Source organism: Chinchilla lanigera, unplaced genomic scaffold (assembly GCF_000276665.1).
Source record: "Chinchilla lanigera isolate Chin_1 unplaced genomic scaffold, ChiLan1.0 scaffold00133, whole genome shotgun sequence".
Taxonomy (NCBI): Eukaryota; Metazoa; Chordata; class Mammalia; order Rodentia; family Chinchillidae; genus Chinchilla; species Chinchilla lanigera.
Window position 1 is genome coordinate 1263715 of NW_004955534.1, and position 20856 is coordinate 1284570.

The 20856-nt window shown below is 36.3% G+C and overlaps 1 protein-coding gene across 2 annotated transcripts in view; it reads right to left on the reverse strand.

Moving 5' to 3' along the window:
* Dock11 (dedicator of cytokinesis 11) overlaps window positions 1–20856 on the reverse strand; it is a 192474-nt gene that overhangs the window by 24474 nt on the left and 147144 nt on the right. For both annotated transcript variants that reach the window (XM_005410460.2, XM_005410459.2), the window contains 4 exons: window positions 18748–18963; window positions 18574–18631; window positions 10360–10466; window positions 694–816 (listed from right to left, as the gene is read on the reverse strand). In XM_005410460.2, the coding sequence (XP_005410517.1) occupies window positions 694–816; window positions 10360–10466; window positions 18574–18631; window positions 18748–18963 (504 nt within the window). The remainder of the gene's footprint in view (window positions 1–693; window positions 817–10359; window positions 10467–18573; window positions 18632–18747; window positions 18964–20856) is intronic.

Genomic DNA, 20856 nt, shown 5'->3' on the forward strand with positions numbered 1-20856 from the left:
ATTAGTAACTGTCAATTATTAAAAGTTTATCTGGCAAGTGAAATGAAAAAAAAACTTTCCCCATAGTAGGACAATTACAAGTATCTTATTATTTTTCACATTATTATATGCTAGCACTGCTAGTCTCCTTACCCAACTGCAAAGAGTAGAATCATGTCTCTATCTTTATCTTGGCCAATATGGAATTTGATAGCTTTTTTAAGTGAAAGTTTGGTGAAAACAAGACTGATTATGTCCTGAGATGAAGAGGGGGAATTTGTTGGATGAAAGTACTTTTGAGAATCATTAGTGTAATTTAAGTTCCAATTTATGTTTTGAATCTTTTACCCTTAATTTCATTTGATAAATTATATGAATATAAGGTAGCTTATTAAAATTACAATTTAACATTTTTAAGGTCTGTCATTTTTTTTTTTCATGCTGGAGATGGAACCCGGGGCCTTGTACATGCTAGGTAAATACTCTACCACTGAGCTACATCCCTAGCCTGGATTTTGACTTTCAAATTGGGTAAATATTACAAAACGATATATTAAGTATCTATATCCCATGACAAAATACAAATGTCATAAAACAATGCACTTTTGGTTCTTCAGAAGGTGCAGAGGAGAGTGACAATGAAAGTAAGTCAGTGTTTTTCCCATGGCCAAAATAAAATATATAAGCCACAATGAAAATGTATAAGTAGCCTACCTCAAACTCACGGCGTTTCTCATAAATCGGAATGATTAACTTGGATATCTCAGAAATTACTTCATAACGTTCTGCCTTCCATAAGCCATCTACACATTGTTCTAGCAACTCCAGCAAAACTTCCTGCATTGAGAAAAATCCAATTAAGAATTAAAAATAGTTACAGAGTTTTAAACAAATTTTGAACCACTTTAAGTTTTAATACAGAGCAAATACAATGTACTAAGTTTAATGATGTACACAGAAGAAATGTACTTGTGTGAGAATGCTATCTTCCTTCTGTTTTTTATTTTTTGGTGCTGGGGATGAAGCTCAGTGCCTCATGCATGCTAGGCAAATGTTCTACCACTGAGCTACATCCCCAGCACTGTGACTATATTTTCTAAATAAAAGTAATTGAAATATTTGAAATCAGAAACTTTATTTTTGAGACAGGGTCTTGCTCTGTACTTCAGGCTGGCACTGAACTCAAGATCCTTCTGCCTCAACCTCTCAAATGCTAGGATTATATCTAGGCTAGAAACATTCTTAAAGCAGGAAATCAATAGTAAACTATCTTCTTGTTTATTCTCATAATCAAGATGTTAACTGTACTTGTAGATGGGAATACACTGAGAAAGGCTATCTTTGAAAGGGGATATATTGTTTGTTCTAAATTGAGAATGTGTGCAATGATCTGAAAGTACAATAATGATTACTAGGCACCAGGAGAAGGCTGGGGAGTGGGAGTGTTAAGGTTGAAAAGTGGTTGGATATGATAAATGCATGCAATATGCACATATGGCGATATCACACCGAGTCCTATTTATGCATTAACAATAAATAAATGAAGATTTTTGAATGCCTAAGAGGGTGAATTCCACTTCACCTGTATATGTTCATTATTTTCCTTTTGAGACTATATGATATATACCTTTAGTCTTACAAAACTGTGACAACTTTTTCAAGCTATTGCATTAGTTATAGGTGCTTATTAAAATAATGCAACTTTTGGACCAGGCATATAGCTCAGCAGCACAGAGCCTGCCTGGGCAAGCACAAGGTCCTGAGTTTGATTCCTGTTATGCCTCCCCTCTGCAAAAAAAAAAAAAGCAACTTTCATAAACAATGCTTCCTTCCTAAACTTTAGTTCTAAAATTAATGAGAATGATAGGTGAATGACTCATGAAGCTATATCTCACTGTGCCTGAATGACAATGGCTGCTATGAGACAAACTCTTTTGTGAACAAACAGCTCATGTTCCCAATAAAAAGAGAAAGCTGTTATTATGCTGCCCATAAATTTTAACAGCTTGTTTCTATCTTAAAGAGATGCATTTTAAATCTATAGAAATGACTTCTAAAAAGCCTTTTCCTTTATGTCCCTTACACAAACATCCTGTAGCGCTCACCTGTTTATCTAGCCAGTGACATCATATAAACCCTTAGCTAGAAAACTAAGTGCAGTTTTGACTTTATCCTCTGTTATAGGTTGAATTGGGTTCCCCAAAAAGGTAAATTGAAGTCCTCACCCCCAGTACCTCCAACATATGACCTTACTTGGAAAAAAGGTCATTGTGATGTAATTGGTTTAGGCCAAAGCATACTGGAGGAGGGTGGCTCCTTAATCCAATATGGCTGGTATCCTAAAAAGAAGAGAGACTTATAGGGAAAATACCATGTGACTAGGAAGGAAGGGTGCAATCGCAAGACAAGGAAGGCCAAACACCAATAGCTACCACCAAAAGCCAAGGATGGCTGGAGTCTCTGAGGAAGCATGGCCCTGATGGAACTTTGAGACAGTATAAATTTGTATTGTTTTGTCATCCAGTTTGTGGTACTTTGTAATGGCAGCCCTACAGCTATAGGCTGAACTTGTGTGCCCCCTGATATGTTAAATCCTAACATTTAAGGTGATGGTATCAGGAGGTGGGGCCTCTGGGAGGTGCTTAAGTCATGAGGCAGAGCCATCATGAATACGATTTTAGTGCCCTTGTAAAAGGGAGCCCAGAGAGCTAGTTGAACCCTTCCACCATATAAGGGTGCCCTCAACAGACAGTGAATCTGCCGAAACCTTGATTTTCAAATTCTCAGCCTCTAGGAAGCTTGGGATAAGATTGTTAATAAGCTATCTAAACTGAATGTGGTGGTGCACACTTGTAATCTCAACACTCTGGGAGGCTGAGGCAGGAGCAGTGCAAACTTGAGCCGAGGTTGGGCAACTTAGTGATCTCGGGAGACTTTGTCTCAAATGAAAAATAACAATAACTCAAAAAGACTGGGGATGTAGCTCAGTGTGAAGGACATGGATTAAATCCCGGGCACTGAAAAAAATTTTAAAATCTATCTCAATCTATTATGTTTTATTATAACAGCCTAAGATACTAGGAAACTAATACATTTTTTTTTTACTCAATCTCTAACAAGTTCATCATCAAGTCCTGTTAAGTTTTACAAGCTAAATTTAAAAAAAAATAAAAGTTTTACATCCTAAATATTTCTCAAATCTGACCCTTCCTATTCATTTCTACACTTATTGCTAAGGTTCAAGACTTTCCTATTTTTTTTTTTTTTGCTAACTGATCTTCCTGCCTCCAGTCTTGGCATTTCCAAATATATCCTCTATCCATGTATTATAGGGTTCTGATTAAAATGCAAACCTGATCATGTCACTTTTCCCTGATCGTGTCTCAGATCCCTAACTCTCACAGAATAAAGACGATCTCCTATTTGGTGCACAAAGTTTGCAATTATCTAGCTGATATTTCTATAATCTCATTCAACATGCCAAGTCTTGTATCTTATGCTCCAATAACAATGAACTGCTAGTAGGTCCCCTGAAGCACCCAGGTGTGTCTTAGCTTTGTGTCATTATTCTTGCTACATCCTCTGCCCTTAGTTCCTTTCACCTGGTTATCTCTTTAAAACAGCTGAGGTATCACCTCTTCCAGGATCCTTCTGCTCAACACAAGGTAGGCTAAATATTAGGTGCCTTGTTTCCTGCTCTGTTAATACTTGGGGTAAATAATCTCCTCATTCAACATGCCAAGTCTTGTATTTTATGCTCCAATAATAATGAACTGCTAGTAGTTCCCCTGAAGCACCCAGGTGTGTCTTAGCTTTGTGTTATTATTCTTGCTACAGCCTCTGCCCTTAGTTCCTTTCACCTGGTTATCTCTTTAAAACAGCAGAGGTACCACCTCTTCCAGGATCCTTCTGATAAACACAAGGTAGGCTAAATATTAGGTGCCTTGTTTCCTGCTCTGTTGATTCTTGGGGTACATATTTATATATGTAAAATGTTTATTTACACATCGTCTGTGTATCTGACTTTCCAAATAGGCTGTGACTCTTCAAGAGCAGAAATAATTTTTATATTGATTTTTCTATTAACTAGTATAGTGGTACTATATAGTAGGTGTTCAATAAATGTTACTTTAATAAATCTTCAATATATTAACATTTAATGACCAAATTAAAATTCCTAGCAGCAGTGGAAACCATGAATTTTGGGGAATGTGATGGTTAATCTTGATTGTCAGCTTGACTGGTTTGAGAGATGCCTAGATTAGTGAAAAGCACATTTCTGGGTGTGTCTGGCTGGATCACAGGGTTATGACTTTGGGGGCTATATACAGTCCCTCATCCCTTCTTCTCATACTCTTTCTCTGCTCTCTGCTTCCTGGCTGACAGGAGTTGAACAGATTTCCTTCACCATACCTTTCTCCCATGATGTTTTGGCCTCAGAGACACGTGACCACGAACTGAAACCATGTGCCAAAAAACACCCACCCCTCCCTTAAGCTGTAGGTGCCAGCTATTTGTCCCAGCAACAGACAGCCAATGAGCACAAGAAAATTAGAAACCAGTTATGAAATGGTGGAGTTTAATGCATAGTTTTAAAGTTACTTAACAATTAGAAAAAAAATCAATGTAATATACCATGAAATACATCAAATGAAAGAGAAAAATATCATCATTGATTGATAAAGGCAGAAAAAAACATTTAAAAATCCAACATCCACTCATATTAAAAATAGCTTAGGAAACAAAGAATTCTTCAATCTTAAAAAGAGCATCTACTAAATATCTGAAGGATGTATACACATCTTCTAAAAGTGAACAGTTCAAGAATGTCTGCTCTCATCACTTCATTCACCATTACACTAGAAGTCCTGACTGGTGCAACAAGCCAAGAAAAAGGCACATGCATGGAAAAAGTAAAACTTTTGCTGTGTTGACAACACGACTGCGTATGTAGAAAATGCTAAGGAATATATTTACTACTAAAGCTAATAAACAGATTTAGCAAAGTTGTAGGATATAAGGTTAACACACAAAATCAATTGTTTCTATACGCTAGTAATAATATGTTGAAACATAAAGCAGAAAAGCAAGCAATAGAATTTGTAACAGTATCAAAATATCAAATATCTAGCAATACATCTAACAGAAGACTACTACCTTGAAAACTATATATATTTCTGGAAGAGATTAAAGACAATGTAAATAAATGTTTATTCATTGGCAGACTCAATATGGGCAGGCTTCCCATTAACCATGTAGTAATGCATAACTTTAGTAAAATCCCCACAAAAACTTCCAAAAAATTATTTTGAGGAAGTAGAAAGGATGTTTCTAATTTTTATATGAAAATTCAAAGGATGTAGAATAATTAAAACAATTTTGAAAAAGAATAAAGCTAAAAGGTGAACGCTACCAGATGTTATTATACAACAATAGTAAACAAGATAGTGTGACATTGGCATTAATGTGAACAAACAGATGAGTGATAGAGTAGAGGGCCCAGAAACAGCATATATATATGTATATATTTTTTCTTTTTCTTAGTACTTTTTCTTGTGCTCCTGAACACATTTTGTGAAATGTTCTCTTTTGTCCATTTGTAGAAATTGAGTTATTATTCACTTTTTTATTGTTGATTTGTGGGAGATTGTTCTATATGGACCATGTGTGTGTGTGTGTGTGTGTGTGTGTGTGTGTGTGTGTGTGTGAAGTTTTGACCACGGTGACAAAGTAAATTTAATGAGGCCAAAGGAAAGTTTTATTTTCTTCCAAAATAATGTGGACCATCTGAATATCTACCAATAAAAAAGTGGACATTATTTAGGTATGGTGGTACACACTCCTAATCCCAGCTCTCTGGGAGGCAGAGGCAGAAGGATTACAAGTTTGAGCTCAGCTTGGGCAACTTACTGACTTAGCAAGACCTTGTCTCAAAATAAAAGATAATAAAGGGTTGGGTATGTAGTTTAGTACACAAGCCCTGGGTTCAGTTCCCAGTACCACATGAACACATAACAGGTAAGTGAAAGACTGGTACACAAAATTGCAGTACATATAGAAAGAAATCCCATAAATCAACAATAAAAAAGTGAACAACTCAATTTCTAATAATGGGCAAAACAGAACATTTTACAGAAGAAAGTCCAGGGGCACGTAAAAAAGTACTAAACATCACTAGTCACCAGGGAAAATACAAATAAAAGTTATAATGCCTAATTCATGCCTAACAGAATGGCTAAAAAAAGACTAGAAAGATCAGATGTTGTTGAGAATATAGAACAACTGGAACTCTCATCCACTGCTGGTGGAAAATGGCCCAACCATTTCAGAAATTCTGGAAATTTCTTATAAAGTTAAATATATATATATATATATATATATATAATTTCTTATACAATATTTCTTATAAAGTTATATGTATTTTTCCCTAGGATCTAATAATTCCACCATTAAAAGCAACTCCACTATCCCAACAATTCCAAATATTACTGAAGAGAAAGGAAAGCATATGTGTGTAAAAGGACAGAGATAAGAATGGTTAAAGCAGTCTTACTCATTATAGCCCCAAACAGAAAACAATCCAAAATCCATCAACAAGAAAGTGTATTAAAAATTATATATCAAGATATTGGAATATTTAGTAATGAAAAAGAAGAAACTATAAAAATCAGTTTAAGGAAATGAAGCCAGACACAAAAATACACATGGAATGAGTCAAAATTTTAGAACATCAAAATTAATCAGTCATGGTAGAAACGACATGGTGAGGACAGGGAGTGTGCCTGGAAATTAGTCCAAGGAACTATTTCTGTAGGAATGGGTGTGTTCTATTACTTGTTTCTGGTGGAAGTTTACATGGGTTTATACAACTGTCAAAATTCATCAAACTGTTCACTTAAGATGTATGCATTTTTTGTATGTTAAATGTTTGAACTGTTGCAAATCAAGTCAAGAATATATTTTTTTAAAAATGAGATTTCATTGTTGGTAGTTTAACTCATGTAATTAAATACAAGTATTAAATGGACAACTGTTGCTGTTTTTTTGTTTCAATATAACTTTTAAATCAGTGTCATTTTTTTCATTAATGAGGGCATGAGGCGTGCTGTGGCTTATATCTAGATGTCCCACCAAAGCCTCATGTGGTCATTTGTGGGGAGTTCTGACAGTGGCTGGATTAGGATGTGTGAATGTGGACCTAGGCTGTGATATTGGGATTAGGGTGTGGATAACGAAAGCCTCACCATGGGTATGGGTGGCACCAATCAATAGGTTTGTATACTGGATAAAATATAGAGGGACAGAAAGAAGGCAGGCTTGCTGCTGCTGCTGCTTGCTGTCTCTTGCCTGCTTTACCATGGACTATTTCTCCTCTTCAATGGCCCTTAGCCATGCTGCCCTTCCTATGGACAGCTGACTGGACTGAAACCTCTACAAACTGTGAACCAAAATAAACTTCTCCTCTTTTAACTTGTAGGTGTTGGGTATTTTGTCTCAGCAATGAGAAAATAATTAAAACAAAAAGGAAGCCCTGTGATATAAAGCAAAAGAAAATGGCATTTGATAGAACATGATCCTACCTGTATACAGACATTGCTTATTTAACAACCTACCTGTTTAACGACTTTTTGGACTAAGATCAAGGATCCTAAGATCAAGGAGTGCTGTTTGGACACTGGACCCACTGCTCCGACTTATGACCCATTTTTTGTACAGTTCTGTACATCTTATTTATATAGTCTCAGTGTCTTTTTGTATAGTACATCTTCTTTATATAGTACTATAATTTTTGCTGACTGTACTGTACAGTAAGTACTGTACTGTAGGTTTATGTTGTAATACATTGCAGTGCTGCATGTAAGAGTTATGCAAATAAAAGCAAAGTCATGAAGTTGACATTTGTTTGACTACTACTTTGTTCTGAATATTATAATCTACATTCTATATACCATTTCTCATGTAGAAACCAATTGATTTAATGGCCTAGTTGCAGGAAAGCAACTAGGTTGTTAAATAAGGAATGTCTGTATATTAAATAAAAACATACATAAACTGAGTGTGGTGGTGTATGCCTGTAATTCCAGCTACTTGGGAGGCTGAGGCAGGAGGACTGCAAGTTTGAGCCTAGCCTAGGTAAATGATTGAAACTGTCCCAAAATAAAAAATAAAATAAAAAGGCTGGGGATTCTAGCTTGGTGCTCCCTGAGTTCAATCCTCAGCACAATAAAAATGTATGTATAAATTATTACTTAGAAATACAAAAGAATTGTAAAAATATGTCTACATAGTAAATCAATTATAGTTACTACAAGACTCACTACTAAGAAAAGTTATTGCTTTCCTTGAGAATACTAATAGGGTCAGGCTCAAGGTCATTTCTGTGAGTAAGTTGGCACTGCACTTTTTGGAAGGCAAGGATATAAATTCAGCTATCGTGAAATACTAATCTCTCACAAAAACCTCAGAATCTTTTTGCTGTTAGCCTGTTAAAACTGTTAGTCTCATGGGTTCAGGGGGGATGATTTAACACTAAGATTAAGAAAAGTAAATTAACTTTCCTAAGGCTTCACAGTCACTTAAACTGGGATTAAAATTAAAGCAACTTAATTCTTTTTTAAGATTAATAATTCAGCAACCATGTTTTAAGTATCTACTCTTCTAGGTTTTGAGGGTAAAAAGATACTAACATAACTTTAAGAAACCTCACTGCCAAGTAGGTCAGTGAAAAAGCCTGATACTTATATAGTGCTCAAACACTTATGCAGAGCTTTCATGTATACTGCTAAGCGATCAGGACAGTATCACCATCCTTTCCTTACTGATATGTAGAAATCACATGCAGAACTTGTAGATGAATATTCTAGGTCTGTCAATTTAGCTACATAAACAAGAACTCATTGAAGATTTGCCTATATTTTAAAAATTAATTCATAAAGTATTTATATAAAGTGTGTCACTATAACTTTAACCTGGTTGCTCATGTCTCTTACTTACAGCTTTTTAAAAATGTACTTGTACGGGTGTACAACCCTTTCAAATTCTCTTCTTTTGTGTATTTTTTTCATGTTTCCAGTCTTTAATTGTGACTTTTTTTCCATGGTTCAGTCCTTTGTTCCCCGTCATGTTACGTTCTGTACTTGCTCTGCTTTGGTTCTTAAGAGGCTATACCTCCGACATGTTGACTTCTGCCCCAACCTCTCCTTTTAGATTCAGTTCTGCATTTCTAATGGCCTGATGGTTATTTCCCTTTCAATAATTTAACTCACATTGAAAATTGAACTAACCATTTTCCCTGCAAAACTATTTTCATTAAGGTTCAAATCTCTTGGAAGAGATACTCTGACTCTTCCCTCCTGTCCAGCAAGTCTGCTTTCCTCCCATCCTCAGTGTTTCCTGAATCTTTCACTATTCTGGTTTAGTCCTGACTGCCTTTTGTCTGGGCAATTAGGGCAGCCCTGCCCTCGTCTCTGCCTCCCACCCTACCCATCTGCCTCCAATACGTCTACCCCATTACCACCAAATTAACTTCTCCCTTCACTGCTTCCATTGTCTCATTATCCCATTCAAATATCTTTGATAATAGACCAAAATTTTTGAAAATCTTGTCTCCAACTATTACTCTTCTCTATGTGAACCCACTGGGTTAGTCAAATGGATTCATTTACTGTGCCTCAAACACAACTGTGTTTTCCTACCTCAGCCTTTGTCCTTGCTGCCCTTCTTTGGTGGAAAGCCTTCACAGTGTCCTCTGTCTTCAAACCTGTGTCTCATCCTATGGCCACTGCTTGACCTCAGTGTAAAGGCATCTCTCTCACTTCTGACTCACATGCCACCTGCTGTTTATGTTATTCAAATGGTACTATTTTGTTTGTTTCCATTTCATTTAGGAGTATTATCACTTCAGGAGACCTTAAAGGTCAATTAAATCATATTTAATTATTTTATAGCTCTTATATTACCAAATTCAGAGCCTTGCTCATAAGTCAGTGCTCAATAAATCTTCGTTGGCTGACTGAATGCTGAAGTTGTTTTCTATCTGAAGTATAGAATGGAACATTTTCATTTCTAAGTATTTTAATAATACTTTGTGAAGTAAAGGATGATCTTAACTCTATTTTGGGGAGATTTTTCCACTTGTTGACTCTAATCTAGTAACTGGGATGGTGATTTGAGAGTAGGAAATGTTACAATTCTAATACTACATGATGGGAGCACTGCCAGAGGCAGGGCTCTATGTTCTAAATAGGAACATCTCTGCCTGGGCTGGTTTAATATTTAAAGCTCATTAATCCTTCAATGTTCAGTTAGCTATAATAATTTTAATATAAACTTTAAGAAATGAAGTTTATGTAACTGAAAGTGCAGGCCCTGGGATCTTACCTCACTGTAATGGACATCCATCATTCCAGCATCTTCTTTCATTGCTCCTTCTTCATCTATATTGGGAGTAATTTTCTTGAAGGCTGAACATCCATTAGGGAATAATTCTGTGTGAAAAAAGCCATGATGTACATTTATAAAAAAGCAGAAAATAACAAAGAGCCTTATAGGATTGGCAATTTTTATATAAACATGTTTTTGGAAGGATTAAAGTCGTAAGTACAAGTTTCATTTACAAAAAAAAGAGAATTATATAAATTATTTTCATTCACTACATAGTCTATCGGTCTTTTTCCCAAAAAAATGACCCAAAACTACTTATGAATAAGTCTCACTCTGACTATGCACCATTTTTCAATGGCTAGCACAGATATTTCCCAAGTGTGATATAAAAAATTTCATTAAAATTTTATTAAACAATTTTTATTAAAATTTTTATCCTGTGTACATTTGTGGTTGATCATCTAAACAAGAGGGCAGCCACTCAGCGATCTTTGGTAATCATCTGGTATGTTACTTTACTGAAAATTGGAAAAGGAAGTGAATTGTTGGAGAAAGCCTAGCCTAGGGCTTGTAAGAGAAGCAGGAAATAAAACCAATGGCAGGGATGAAGCATCCTTGGAGAAACAGGACTGCACATTTGAAGAACTACAGCTTTTGGAGTTAGACCTAGAACTATCTCTAATTGTGTGCTTTGGGGCACTCTTAATCCCTGGGATTGTAAAAGATTTATCACCTTTAAAATAGGGATACTAATAGTTACTTTATGAGAATTAAATGAAATGTAAAATGTTTTGAACAGGTGCTAGCATATGAGAAGAACTCCATGAATTATGATGATCAAACAAGGAAACCAATAAATAAATTTTCCAAAGGCAGAAAAATAATTGTTGTGGATCCCTATGAAGGAGGAAGTGAATTCAAGCTGAGAAGAGCTGCTGTAGGATTGTGGACCAAATTGTTACTGTCAAGCAAAGGTCTAGGTGTAGAAGGCCATACAACTGCCCTATAAATTCTGGTCCAAGCACTTGCTGTGGCTACTTCTTCTGTTATCTAAGTCTATTGTAATTTTGGACTTCAAGAAAAACTCAGCCTTTGTGTAACAAACTCTGTTAGCCAGTGGAAAAGTTTCCTTCTGATATTCGCTGAACAAAGAGCTACTGGAATCTGCTGTCTGATATCCTCTTTAATAGTGATGCTTAGAAGTAATGACCTTTATTCTCGATTCCCAGTACAAATACAAAACAAAACAAAGCAAAAGAACACAGCAATGACCTTTATTCTCATGCCCAGATATCTGGTCATATTTCTGGGGATAGAGATTGGGGAAGAAAAAAAAGAAGATTGAAGGAAACAAACCTCATATTTAAAGAGATTTCTCAGGAAAGGTCTTATATCAAGGCTTGGATTTTGCCAACTCATCTCACCTAAATAAAAGCTAACTAGACATACCTTCTGGGTAAGATGCTTAATGGAACATAAGATATCAAGTAAGCACCACACTTCTATGAGAGAGATGGATGTCTGGGGGTGGAAGATTTTTTTTTATTGAAACAGTGTGTTACTATGTTGGCTGGCTTCTAGTGGGCTCAAGCAATCCTCCTGTCTTAGTCTCCTAAGTAGCTGGGAATATAGGCACGTGTTACAGTGCCTGGACAAAGGCTGTTGTTATAGTTATTAATAATAATAATAATAATTAGTAGTAGTAGTACTGGGTATTGAACTCAGGGCCTTTGCACTGAGCTACATCCTTAACTTTTTTTTATTTTGAGACAGGTTCTTGCTGAATCCAAGGATTAATTTGGAGTAAGCTTTTAAGAAAGGAGAAATACATGGGGAGTAATCAGTGGATTTTCATTAAGAAAGTGGGGTAGAAATGAAATTTATATTTACTGTGATCCACAAGATTTTAGAGTCTTGTTCATTCAGAGAAGTTAGGGAAAAGGCACTGAAGATAGAATATAAAACCTATCTTCACATCTGAAGGTAAGTATGCCCAACCCATGCCAGGGCCTGGATTTTGAGAACTCATCTCATCGAAAGTAAAGCTAACTAGACATATTATGAGAGACTTCTATTCAAAGTACTAGACCATAATAAGACAAGGAACTTGAATCAGAATGTAAATCAATTCCTCCTTTCCTTTTTCAACAGTCTTCTTATGAAAAAATATCAGCTAAACTGAACAGCCCAGTCTTTAGGGACATAGGTGAGTTACATACAGGACAATATGCCTTATCTTGCAGTGAACCCTTAGTAAACAGTTCTTAATGTAGAAGCTAGTCTGTGGAACACTCTGAGTGGTAATATACTAGAAAAATTTACAAGTTAAGAGAAAACATTTCAGTGGATTACCTCTATGAAATCATGAGCTTGGCAATAAAGAAGAGCCAAGACTGGAACGAAGAGATAAAGATGTAAAGTAAAACCTTGAATTGTAACTTGTTCTGTGAGTGTTCTGCAAGATGAGCAAACATTACTAATGAACTTGTACTTGATAAGTGAGTGATGTATTGCAATATGAGTAGTATGGGACACCAAATGTCACATGATCTTGACTGAGCCAACGGTTCCTTTCTCTCCCTACAGAATTGTGGGTGATCATCTCACAACAGCAAGAGAGTATGGAGGAGATCTCGTTTGCAGAGGAACAAGTGAAAAAGGCAGAGGAATCGTTCACTTCAACTGAGGTTAGGGAGACATTAAAAACGTGAGAAACAGTGTAAAATTTTGTAACAAAGCACCATTTGAATAAGGCTGTAGCAATGAGAGTGATGAATCTGTTTAAAGACAATGTAATGTCACATTTCCACAAAATCCTCAAAAGGAAGCACAAGCAAGTGTTATTGGATAGGTTCCTTGCTAAAGTTGCACAAAAAGAAAGAGATTCCATTGAGGTAATGCATAGCAGTGATGGCAGCAGTGATAGTGAAAGCCATCCTACAAAATAACCCTCCTCTCTCTTGGCTCCCTCACAGCAGCCACGAAAGTTTTGAAAAGTAAGTACAGGTTAATATGTTTATTTTTATTATTTTGTATTATATTACAGTACTATAATCATTTTTATATGAATATTTTTGGGTTGTGAAACAAAACATCTGAGGTTCTGCTATTTATTATGGGGGAATTTTTTGATATAAAAATGTTTTGGATTATAGGCAAATTTCTGGAACAATTTATGCTCACAAACCAAGGTTTTACTGTAGTCTTTATCAAAGAAGAGGCCAACGCCTAAAGGGCTCAGACAGTTAAGCCCATGACTGGGAAGAAGTCCTGTATATTCAGAAGGGATTATTTAAATTATCCCCAAATTTAGGGTTTTTCTAGAATGGCATGAGCTAGGGGAGCACAGAGAAAGATATACTTCTGTGCCTGAAGTTAAACTAGACTAAAAGCATCTTGGGAGAGTCTCCTGGTATATATTTTAAGGAGAAGGTATATATTTCAAGGAGACAGTGATGTTTTGTCTCAAAACATAAGATTTCAACACCCATTTCTGGAATTTATTGCCAAATCATCCATTGTGAAAACTATCATGGATCTGTAGCTTCACAGTCCACTATCCTTGTTAAGTGTGTTAATTTATGTGCCTGATGACCATAGGCTCAATCCTCAGTACTAACAATAGCAACAACAACTCTTTGTATCACAGGCACTGTGATATGCACCTGTAGTCCCAGCTACTCTGGAGACTATGACAGGAGGACTACTTGAACCACATGTTAAAAGCCAGCCTAGGCAACATAAGTATGACACTTACCTAGAGAAGACCATATCCTATAGAAGACCATATCCTTTTCTCCTTTTTTGCTTAAGTTACCAATACCCACAAAAACCCAGGATCCTTTTGTTTTTTTATTTTTTTTATTTTTTTTTTTTTTTATTTTTTTGGTTTTTCTCCGGTACCGGGAACTGAACTCACGACTTTGCGCTTGCCAGGCAGGCGCTTTTGCCGCTGAGCTAAATCCCCAGCCCCATGTTTTTTTAGTGCCTTTAATAAAATGCTTGGGTAAAATTCTGATTCCTCTTAGTCCTGGAAAGATTTTCAGATGAAATTTGCCAGCCAGTGTATATATCCCAACAGTAAGAGGCGTCGGTTTCAGGGATCTAATATAGACCTAGGTAGCTGTGTGTACAGTGGTCCTGGAGATACTGCTACTAATCTGTCTGGTATTTAACCTACATTCTTAATTTTGCCCTTAATCACTGTTACTCCTATATTCCTGGATGCTCACCTAGGGAAAGCAATATGGAAACTGTCCAGGTAGGGGCCACTACCTTGAGGACAAGTGATCCTACAAAAGGTGAGGGTTTTGATGGGGTAGTAGTCTAATCCGCGATAATATATGACAGTGAGTCAGAAGAAGCATGAGAGGTAAGGGTCCTGATGGAAGAGCATGAAGGGAAAAGGCCTGACTGGGAGAGAGGAAGGGAATAAAAAGCTTTGGGAAACTTCAGTGATTAGAGGTTAAGTACAAAGACTTGGGAAAGAGCAATATTATCCTAAAATGAACGAGAAGAACAGACCATATAGAACAGGAAGTTCCATTTCCTGGGTTTAGGAGGAAACCCACAGGCTAGAAGCTTTGCTGAACCTAGGATGCTAGGTGGCAGTGGAAGAATCCAGAGACTTGACTCTTGTCTTCCCTGGGGAAAACAGTTGTGCCTTCTCTCACGAAGAGAAAGAAGTACAGACAAGTCCAGCCTCTGGAGAATGAGATTGAGAAATTTTGAGGTTCTCAGACCTAATAGAAATGAGAAAATTCTGGCTTAGTTTTGATTTTATATTTTGGGGGATGGAAAGATAAAGGGACACTCAATATTGCCACTTAGAGGTGACTTCGGTAAAGAGAAGCAAATGATAATCTGTGAGGTCTCTCTGGTAGAATGAACAAAACTCAGGCTGTGGGAGAGAAGTTTGAGAGTGCAGGGGTTGCAGGGAGAAGCACAGGCCTCCTTCCCCTTTCTTGTTAGTTCACTGCCTGAGCCAGTGAAGAGAAGAATCTGAAAGTGGTCCCTCACTGCTGTTACTCTTGGGCATTATCTAATAGCATTTTTTAAAAAGTCTAAATAGAACATCTGTTTCCAGTGTGTCAGCTGATATTATTTTATTGCATCTTGATTAAAAATGTTCTATAACGCACTTTGAGAAAGGGTTTAGGAATTTGAGAAAATAGAAAAATTTTGGCAATGGATGCATGTCATAGATTTCAAACATTCTCTCTTCTTTTTATACTCATTGTCAAAGTACACTTAGTGACAGAAAACAAAGGACTGCAGAGTTGCCCAATTGTTTGTTAAACAAATTGCCTTTAAGGATTTTTTTGTTTGGTCGGTTTTTTCCTTTCTAAGTACTGGGGATTGAACCCAGGGAATTCTGAGCTATACCGCCTTAGTATACCACCCCCCCTTTTTTTTGTGATGAGACAGGGTTTTGCAAAATTGTCCTGGCTGGCCTTCACTTTGCCACCCTCCTGCTTCAGGATCCCAGAAAGCTGGGATTACAGGCACTTGTCACTATGACGCTTGGCCAAAACAAACAAATGAAAAAAGGATTTTGAAGTTGTTCACTTTTTCCCCACTTTTCTAGTTACCTGACTTGCCACAGATTTTCTTTTTTCCGGTACTGAGATTGAACCTACGGCCTCCACGCTAAGTTATATCCCCAGCAATTTTTAAATTTTGAGACAGGGCTTCACTGATTTTTCCAGGCTGGCCTCAAACTTGCATTCCTCCTGCCTCAGCCTCTCGAATAGCTCGGATAATAGGTGTGCATCATTGTGCATGGTTTAAGTGTATTTAAAACTTTTCCTTTTCAATTATGCACTCAAATGGATTTTTCTTTACTTTGAAAGCATCCAGGTCTTATCTAAACTTCAAAAATGCATCAGTACTGGCGAACTGTGGAGTTCTCACACTGGATGGCTAGTTAACCAATTAAGTTTTTAACTTGTGTTAGTACCTTGGAATAATTATCATAGTTCAGTCAGCTAATTAACAAAATAAGATGATTTGGATCATTTCATTCATTGAAGCCAAGGAGGGAAAAGCCTAAGGATTTTGCTGTTGACAATTTTTTAGATTAAGGTTTTCTAGTTTAAGCATTTTCTCAGTTTAAAAATAGATGGCATCTATAAATAAATACACAAACTTCTCTTGAATTCAACATTTTAAAAATGCAAAACAACATTTTTTCTTCTCCTTGGGGTCTCAGACTTCTATGAAGGATAAATTCTAAGAAATCTTGAGGTAACTGTGGAATACTTAAACGATTAATTAGAAACATGAGTTCCACTTATTAAAGCATGCCAGTTTGGTGGTTAGAGTAGCTTCCTTGTGCTAATGTCCGAACATCCGGAGTAAAAAATTATATTTTTAAAATTAAGGATTGATAATGGAGATAAATAATTCTTAATTTTTACTTAATTTTAAGTTTTGTGCACTGGTATAAAAACCACAATATTCTAGAAAAATATCTTTAGAATTTTTCTTTTTATCTTTTTGAGACAGGGTCTCGCTATGCAGTTCAGGCTGGTCTTCAGCTCACTTTGTAGTGCAGGCTTGTTTTTGTGAACTCACAAATATCCTTCTGCCTCAGCCTCCTGAGTGCTGGCATTACAGGTGTGTGCCACCATGCCCAGCCAAGAAAAATATACTTAACTAATTCAAAATTTTAAAGGGTATAGTTTTATACTTAGTAGATATAAATTCTTATTTCAGATTGCTACTAATTATAAAAATGAGATACTATTAATCTAATTGCTCTGAAAGATACATCTAAATTATCTTAATACTGTGTTTAGGAGTCTCATATTTGTCAGTGTATTTGGAATTGTAGGTGTTCAATTTTTATATTTATTTCTCCTGCAATTTTATAGGCATATCAGTGACATAATTGAAAAACCTCAAATGGGTCTTATTTTGATAACTGCTTTCTCCATTTTAAAACTACATATAGGGTCTGGGGGTGCAGCTAAATACACAGAGCATGCTTAGCATGCCTGAGGCCCAGGGTCCAATCCTCAGCACTAAAACATAAATAGTAATAAAACAGAATAAAACCACCTATGTATTAAAAGGAGAAAAGAAGAGTATACCAATTTCAAACATGTTGATTGTTCAGAAGAATTTCAGTACCAAACACACTGTCAATTTAAGATATAAGTAAAATAAATCTATGTTTTAATCATGGTATTATAATTGGATATTCTCTATACGGGTATTATGTGAGGCAATCAAATACTGAGCTTTAATTTTTAAATGAGAGACACAGTTAATAGCAGGAAATCTTCAATTAAAACAAAACAAGCTTGTGTTCCCATTGTGAAAGCCAGAGTAATTAATTAATGTCTCCAATAAGTTAGTTCATTTTGCCCTGATGTTACTCATTTCACTGCTTTTAAGGAAGCAGCTTGAATATTATGATAAACAGTGGATGATTTTTGTGGTTGTTGCTGGTTTGTTGTAGTTGTTTGCTTTTGTTTTTGTGACAGGGTCTTTCTACGTAGTCCAGGCTGGCCTTGAACTCACTATGTAGTCCATGCTGATCCTCCTGCTTCACCCTTCACAGTGCTGAGATTACAGATGTGTGCCACCATGCCTGGCTGATAATGGGAGATTTCCCGATTGCAATCGTCACTGCCAATCAGTTCTTAAACCTAACTCCATTGTTTTATTGTCTGAGTAGTTATAGTCGTCAAAAATATTATTTCTGGAAAGGGAAAGTTTCAGGTAGATTCTAGAATTAGGAGCCTTCAATTAGGAATCAGAGCTGCTGGACCCCTATGCCCTTGAAGAGCACAATTCCTACGTAACATGCAGATATCACTGTACTTAGGTAAGTATAGAGATCTAGTCTGTGGGTGTAGAGGAGGAGTGGAAAATAAATGACCTGCATTATCTGTAGCTTCCCATGAGCCTAAGAAGAATTTAATTTGTGGCAGTCGTCCAGGGAGACAGTCTCAGAATATAAACACCGGGCACCAGCCCTAGCCCTGTACTATTTAACTTGTTCTTGTAACCTCCTATGAAAACAGAAGGTAAAATGAACAATCCAGCCTTCTTTTTTAACAACTTCTGTTCAAGACTGAGTGAGGGTGAGGGGGAACATTTTTTTCAGAGCTCAATTACATCACAATCATCGTTGCAACCCATAGAGATAAAAACTATTGTGGTAACTGAAATTCCTCCCATCTCAGAACAGAAGAATCTTACTCTTTCGGTGAAGGAATTCTGCAACCAGAGCTGCTACATGGACATAACACATTGCAGCCTAAAAAAAGAAAAAAAACAAAAAGAAAAAAGAAAAAAATAAGATGACAAAGAACTGTCAGAATGTACGCACAGGGTTTTGAAGAATCTTATTTAGAACAAACTTTAAGTAGTCACCTCTGAAAAATCTCCATTTTTTGTATGAATCTTGGCCATGCTATCGAGCCAGGTTTTCCTGAGCTCTGGGGTGCTGGCATAGGACTTGGCTAAGCTATACTGGAGGTCAATTAGCATTTCAGGGTCTTTCTCATGCTCCTTCATTTGGGCAGTGGCCATAAGAACGGTACGGATCCTCTTCGTCAAGTCTTTGACTTCTGTGGGAAAAGCAGTTGCCTAATTTCAAAACAAACAAAAAAACATGTTTAGCACTATTATTGATGTGCTCTAAGCCTCAGCATCCAATCCTCGGAACATATTATGATTTTTATTTCTTGTTACAGTTCTTGGTACTCTACTACATGTGACACATCTGAACTTTAATTATTTTTAAAATAAATAAGACAGAAACACTGAGTTTGTTGGAAGAAAAAGTTGGTAAAACTCTTGAAGGCACAGGTTTTCCTGAACAGAACCCCAGTTATGTAAGACATAATGCCAAGAACCAACAAATAGGATTATATCAAATGAAAAAGCTTCTCCACAATAAAGGAAATAACCAACAGTGTGAAGAGATGACCTAGAGAATGGGAAAATATTTTTTGCCAGATACTCCCTGGACAGAGGATTATATCTGGAATACATAAAGAAGTAAAAAAAAAAAAAATTAGATGCCTCAAATAAATGAGTCAATCAGGAAATGAACAGATACTTCTCAGAAGTACAAATGACCAATAAATATATGGATAAATATTCAGCATCTTTGGCCGTTAGAGAAATAAAAGTCAAAACAATACTAAGATTCTGTCTTACTCCAGGAAGGATGAGTATCATCAAGGATGAAAAAAACAAAAGCTTTAGGGAAAAGGAACCCTTCTACATTGTTGGTGGGAATAACTACTATGGAAATCAGTACAGAGATTTCTCAAAAAACTAAAAATACGTCCATTTAACTTAGCTATGCCTCTTTTGGGTATCTTTCCAAAAGAGCTAAAGACATCACACTACAGTGATACATGCATATCCTTGTTTACAGCAGTACAGCAAACGACAGCTAAATCATGGAAACAGCCTACACGCCCATCAACATGAATAGGTAAAGACAATGTAGTATGCATTCACATAAAGGATAATTCTGAGTAATTTTTAGGAAAATTGAGACCATAATACTAAATGAAATAAGTCAAATAGAGAAGGTTAAATATTACATGGTTTCTCTAGTATGAGAAACCGAAAGTATAAGTAATTTAAAGAGCAAAACGAGAGAGCCATGTTAAGAAATAGGGAGTAGACTCTGTAGAGATGGTGAAGGGATCCAGGGAAAGAGGAAGAGGAATGAATGGGGCAGCTGGGGAATAAAACTGATCAAGATGCAATATGTATATGCAATCCCCTAAGCTGAATATAATCACTGTGTATCACAAACATATATTAATTTTTAAAAATTTAAAAATAAAATATGTAACTACCCAAAGCTTTAAAAGGTCTAAACTTTTATTTTTGTAACGTTGGGGATTGAACCCAAGGCCTTCACATTGAGGTACATCACCAGTTCTTGTTTTATTCTTTATTTTGAGACAGGGTCTCAGTAAGTTGCTAAGCTGCCCAGTTGGTCTCCAACTTGTGATCCTCCTGCCTCAGCCTCTCAGAATTCTGGGATTATAGGTTTGAGCCACCATACCCAACTCAAAGGCTCTAAACTTGGTGATTTTATATATATAAATAAATATGTACATAATAAATATACACAAATTATATATATAGTACTCCAGGCCATGAAGCAACAGATGCACTTTCATAGTACACAAAGCATGACCTTTGGAGCTAGACTATCTGGTTTTGAACCCCAGATCCTCCATTGTAAATTTTACAGCTATAGGAGTGACCTATGCTTGTTATTTATTGATCACAGTAAGTAAGTTACTGAGTGCTTTACATGTTTTAATTTTTGTTAATAGCCTTATAGTTAAGTAGTATTATTATTCATTTCACCAATGGAAAGACCAAGTCACAGTACAGTTAAGCCGCATGGCCAAAGTGTCACAATTGGTAAACTGTAGAGACAAAATTTAGACTCAATGCTCTTTAGCAACTCTTCCACACTGACATGCACTCCTACCCCATTACTAA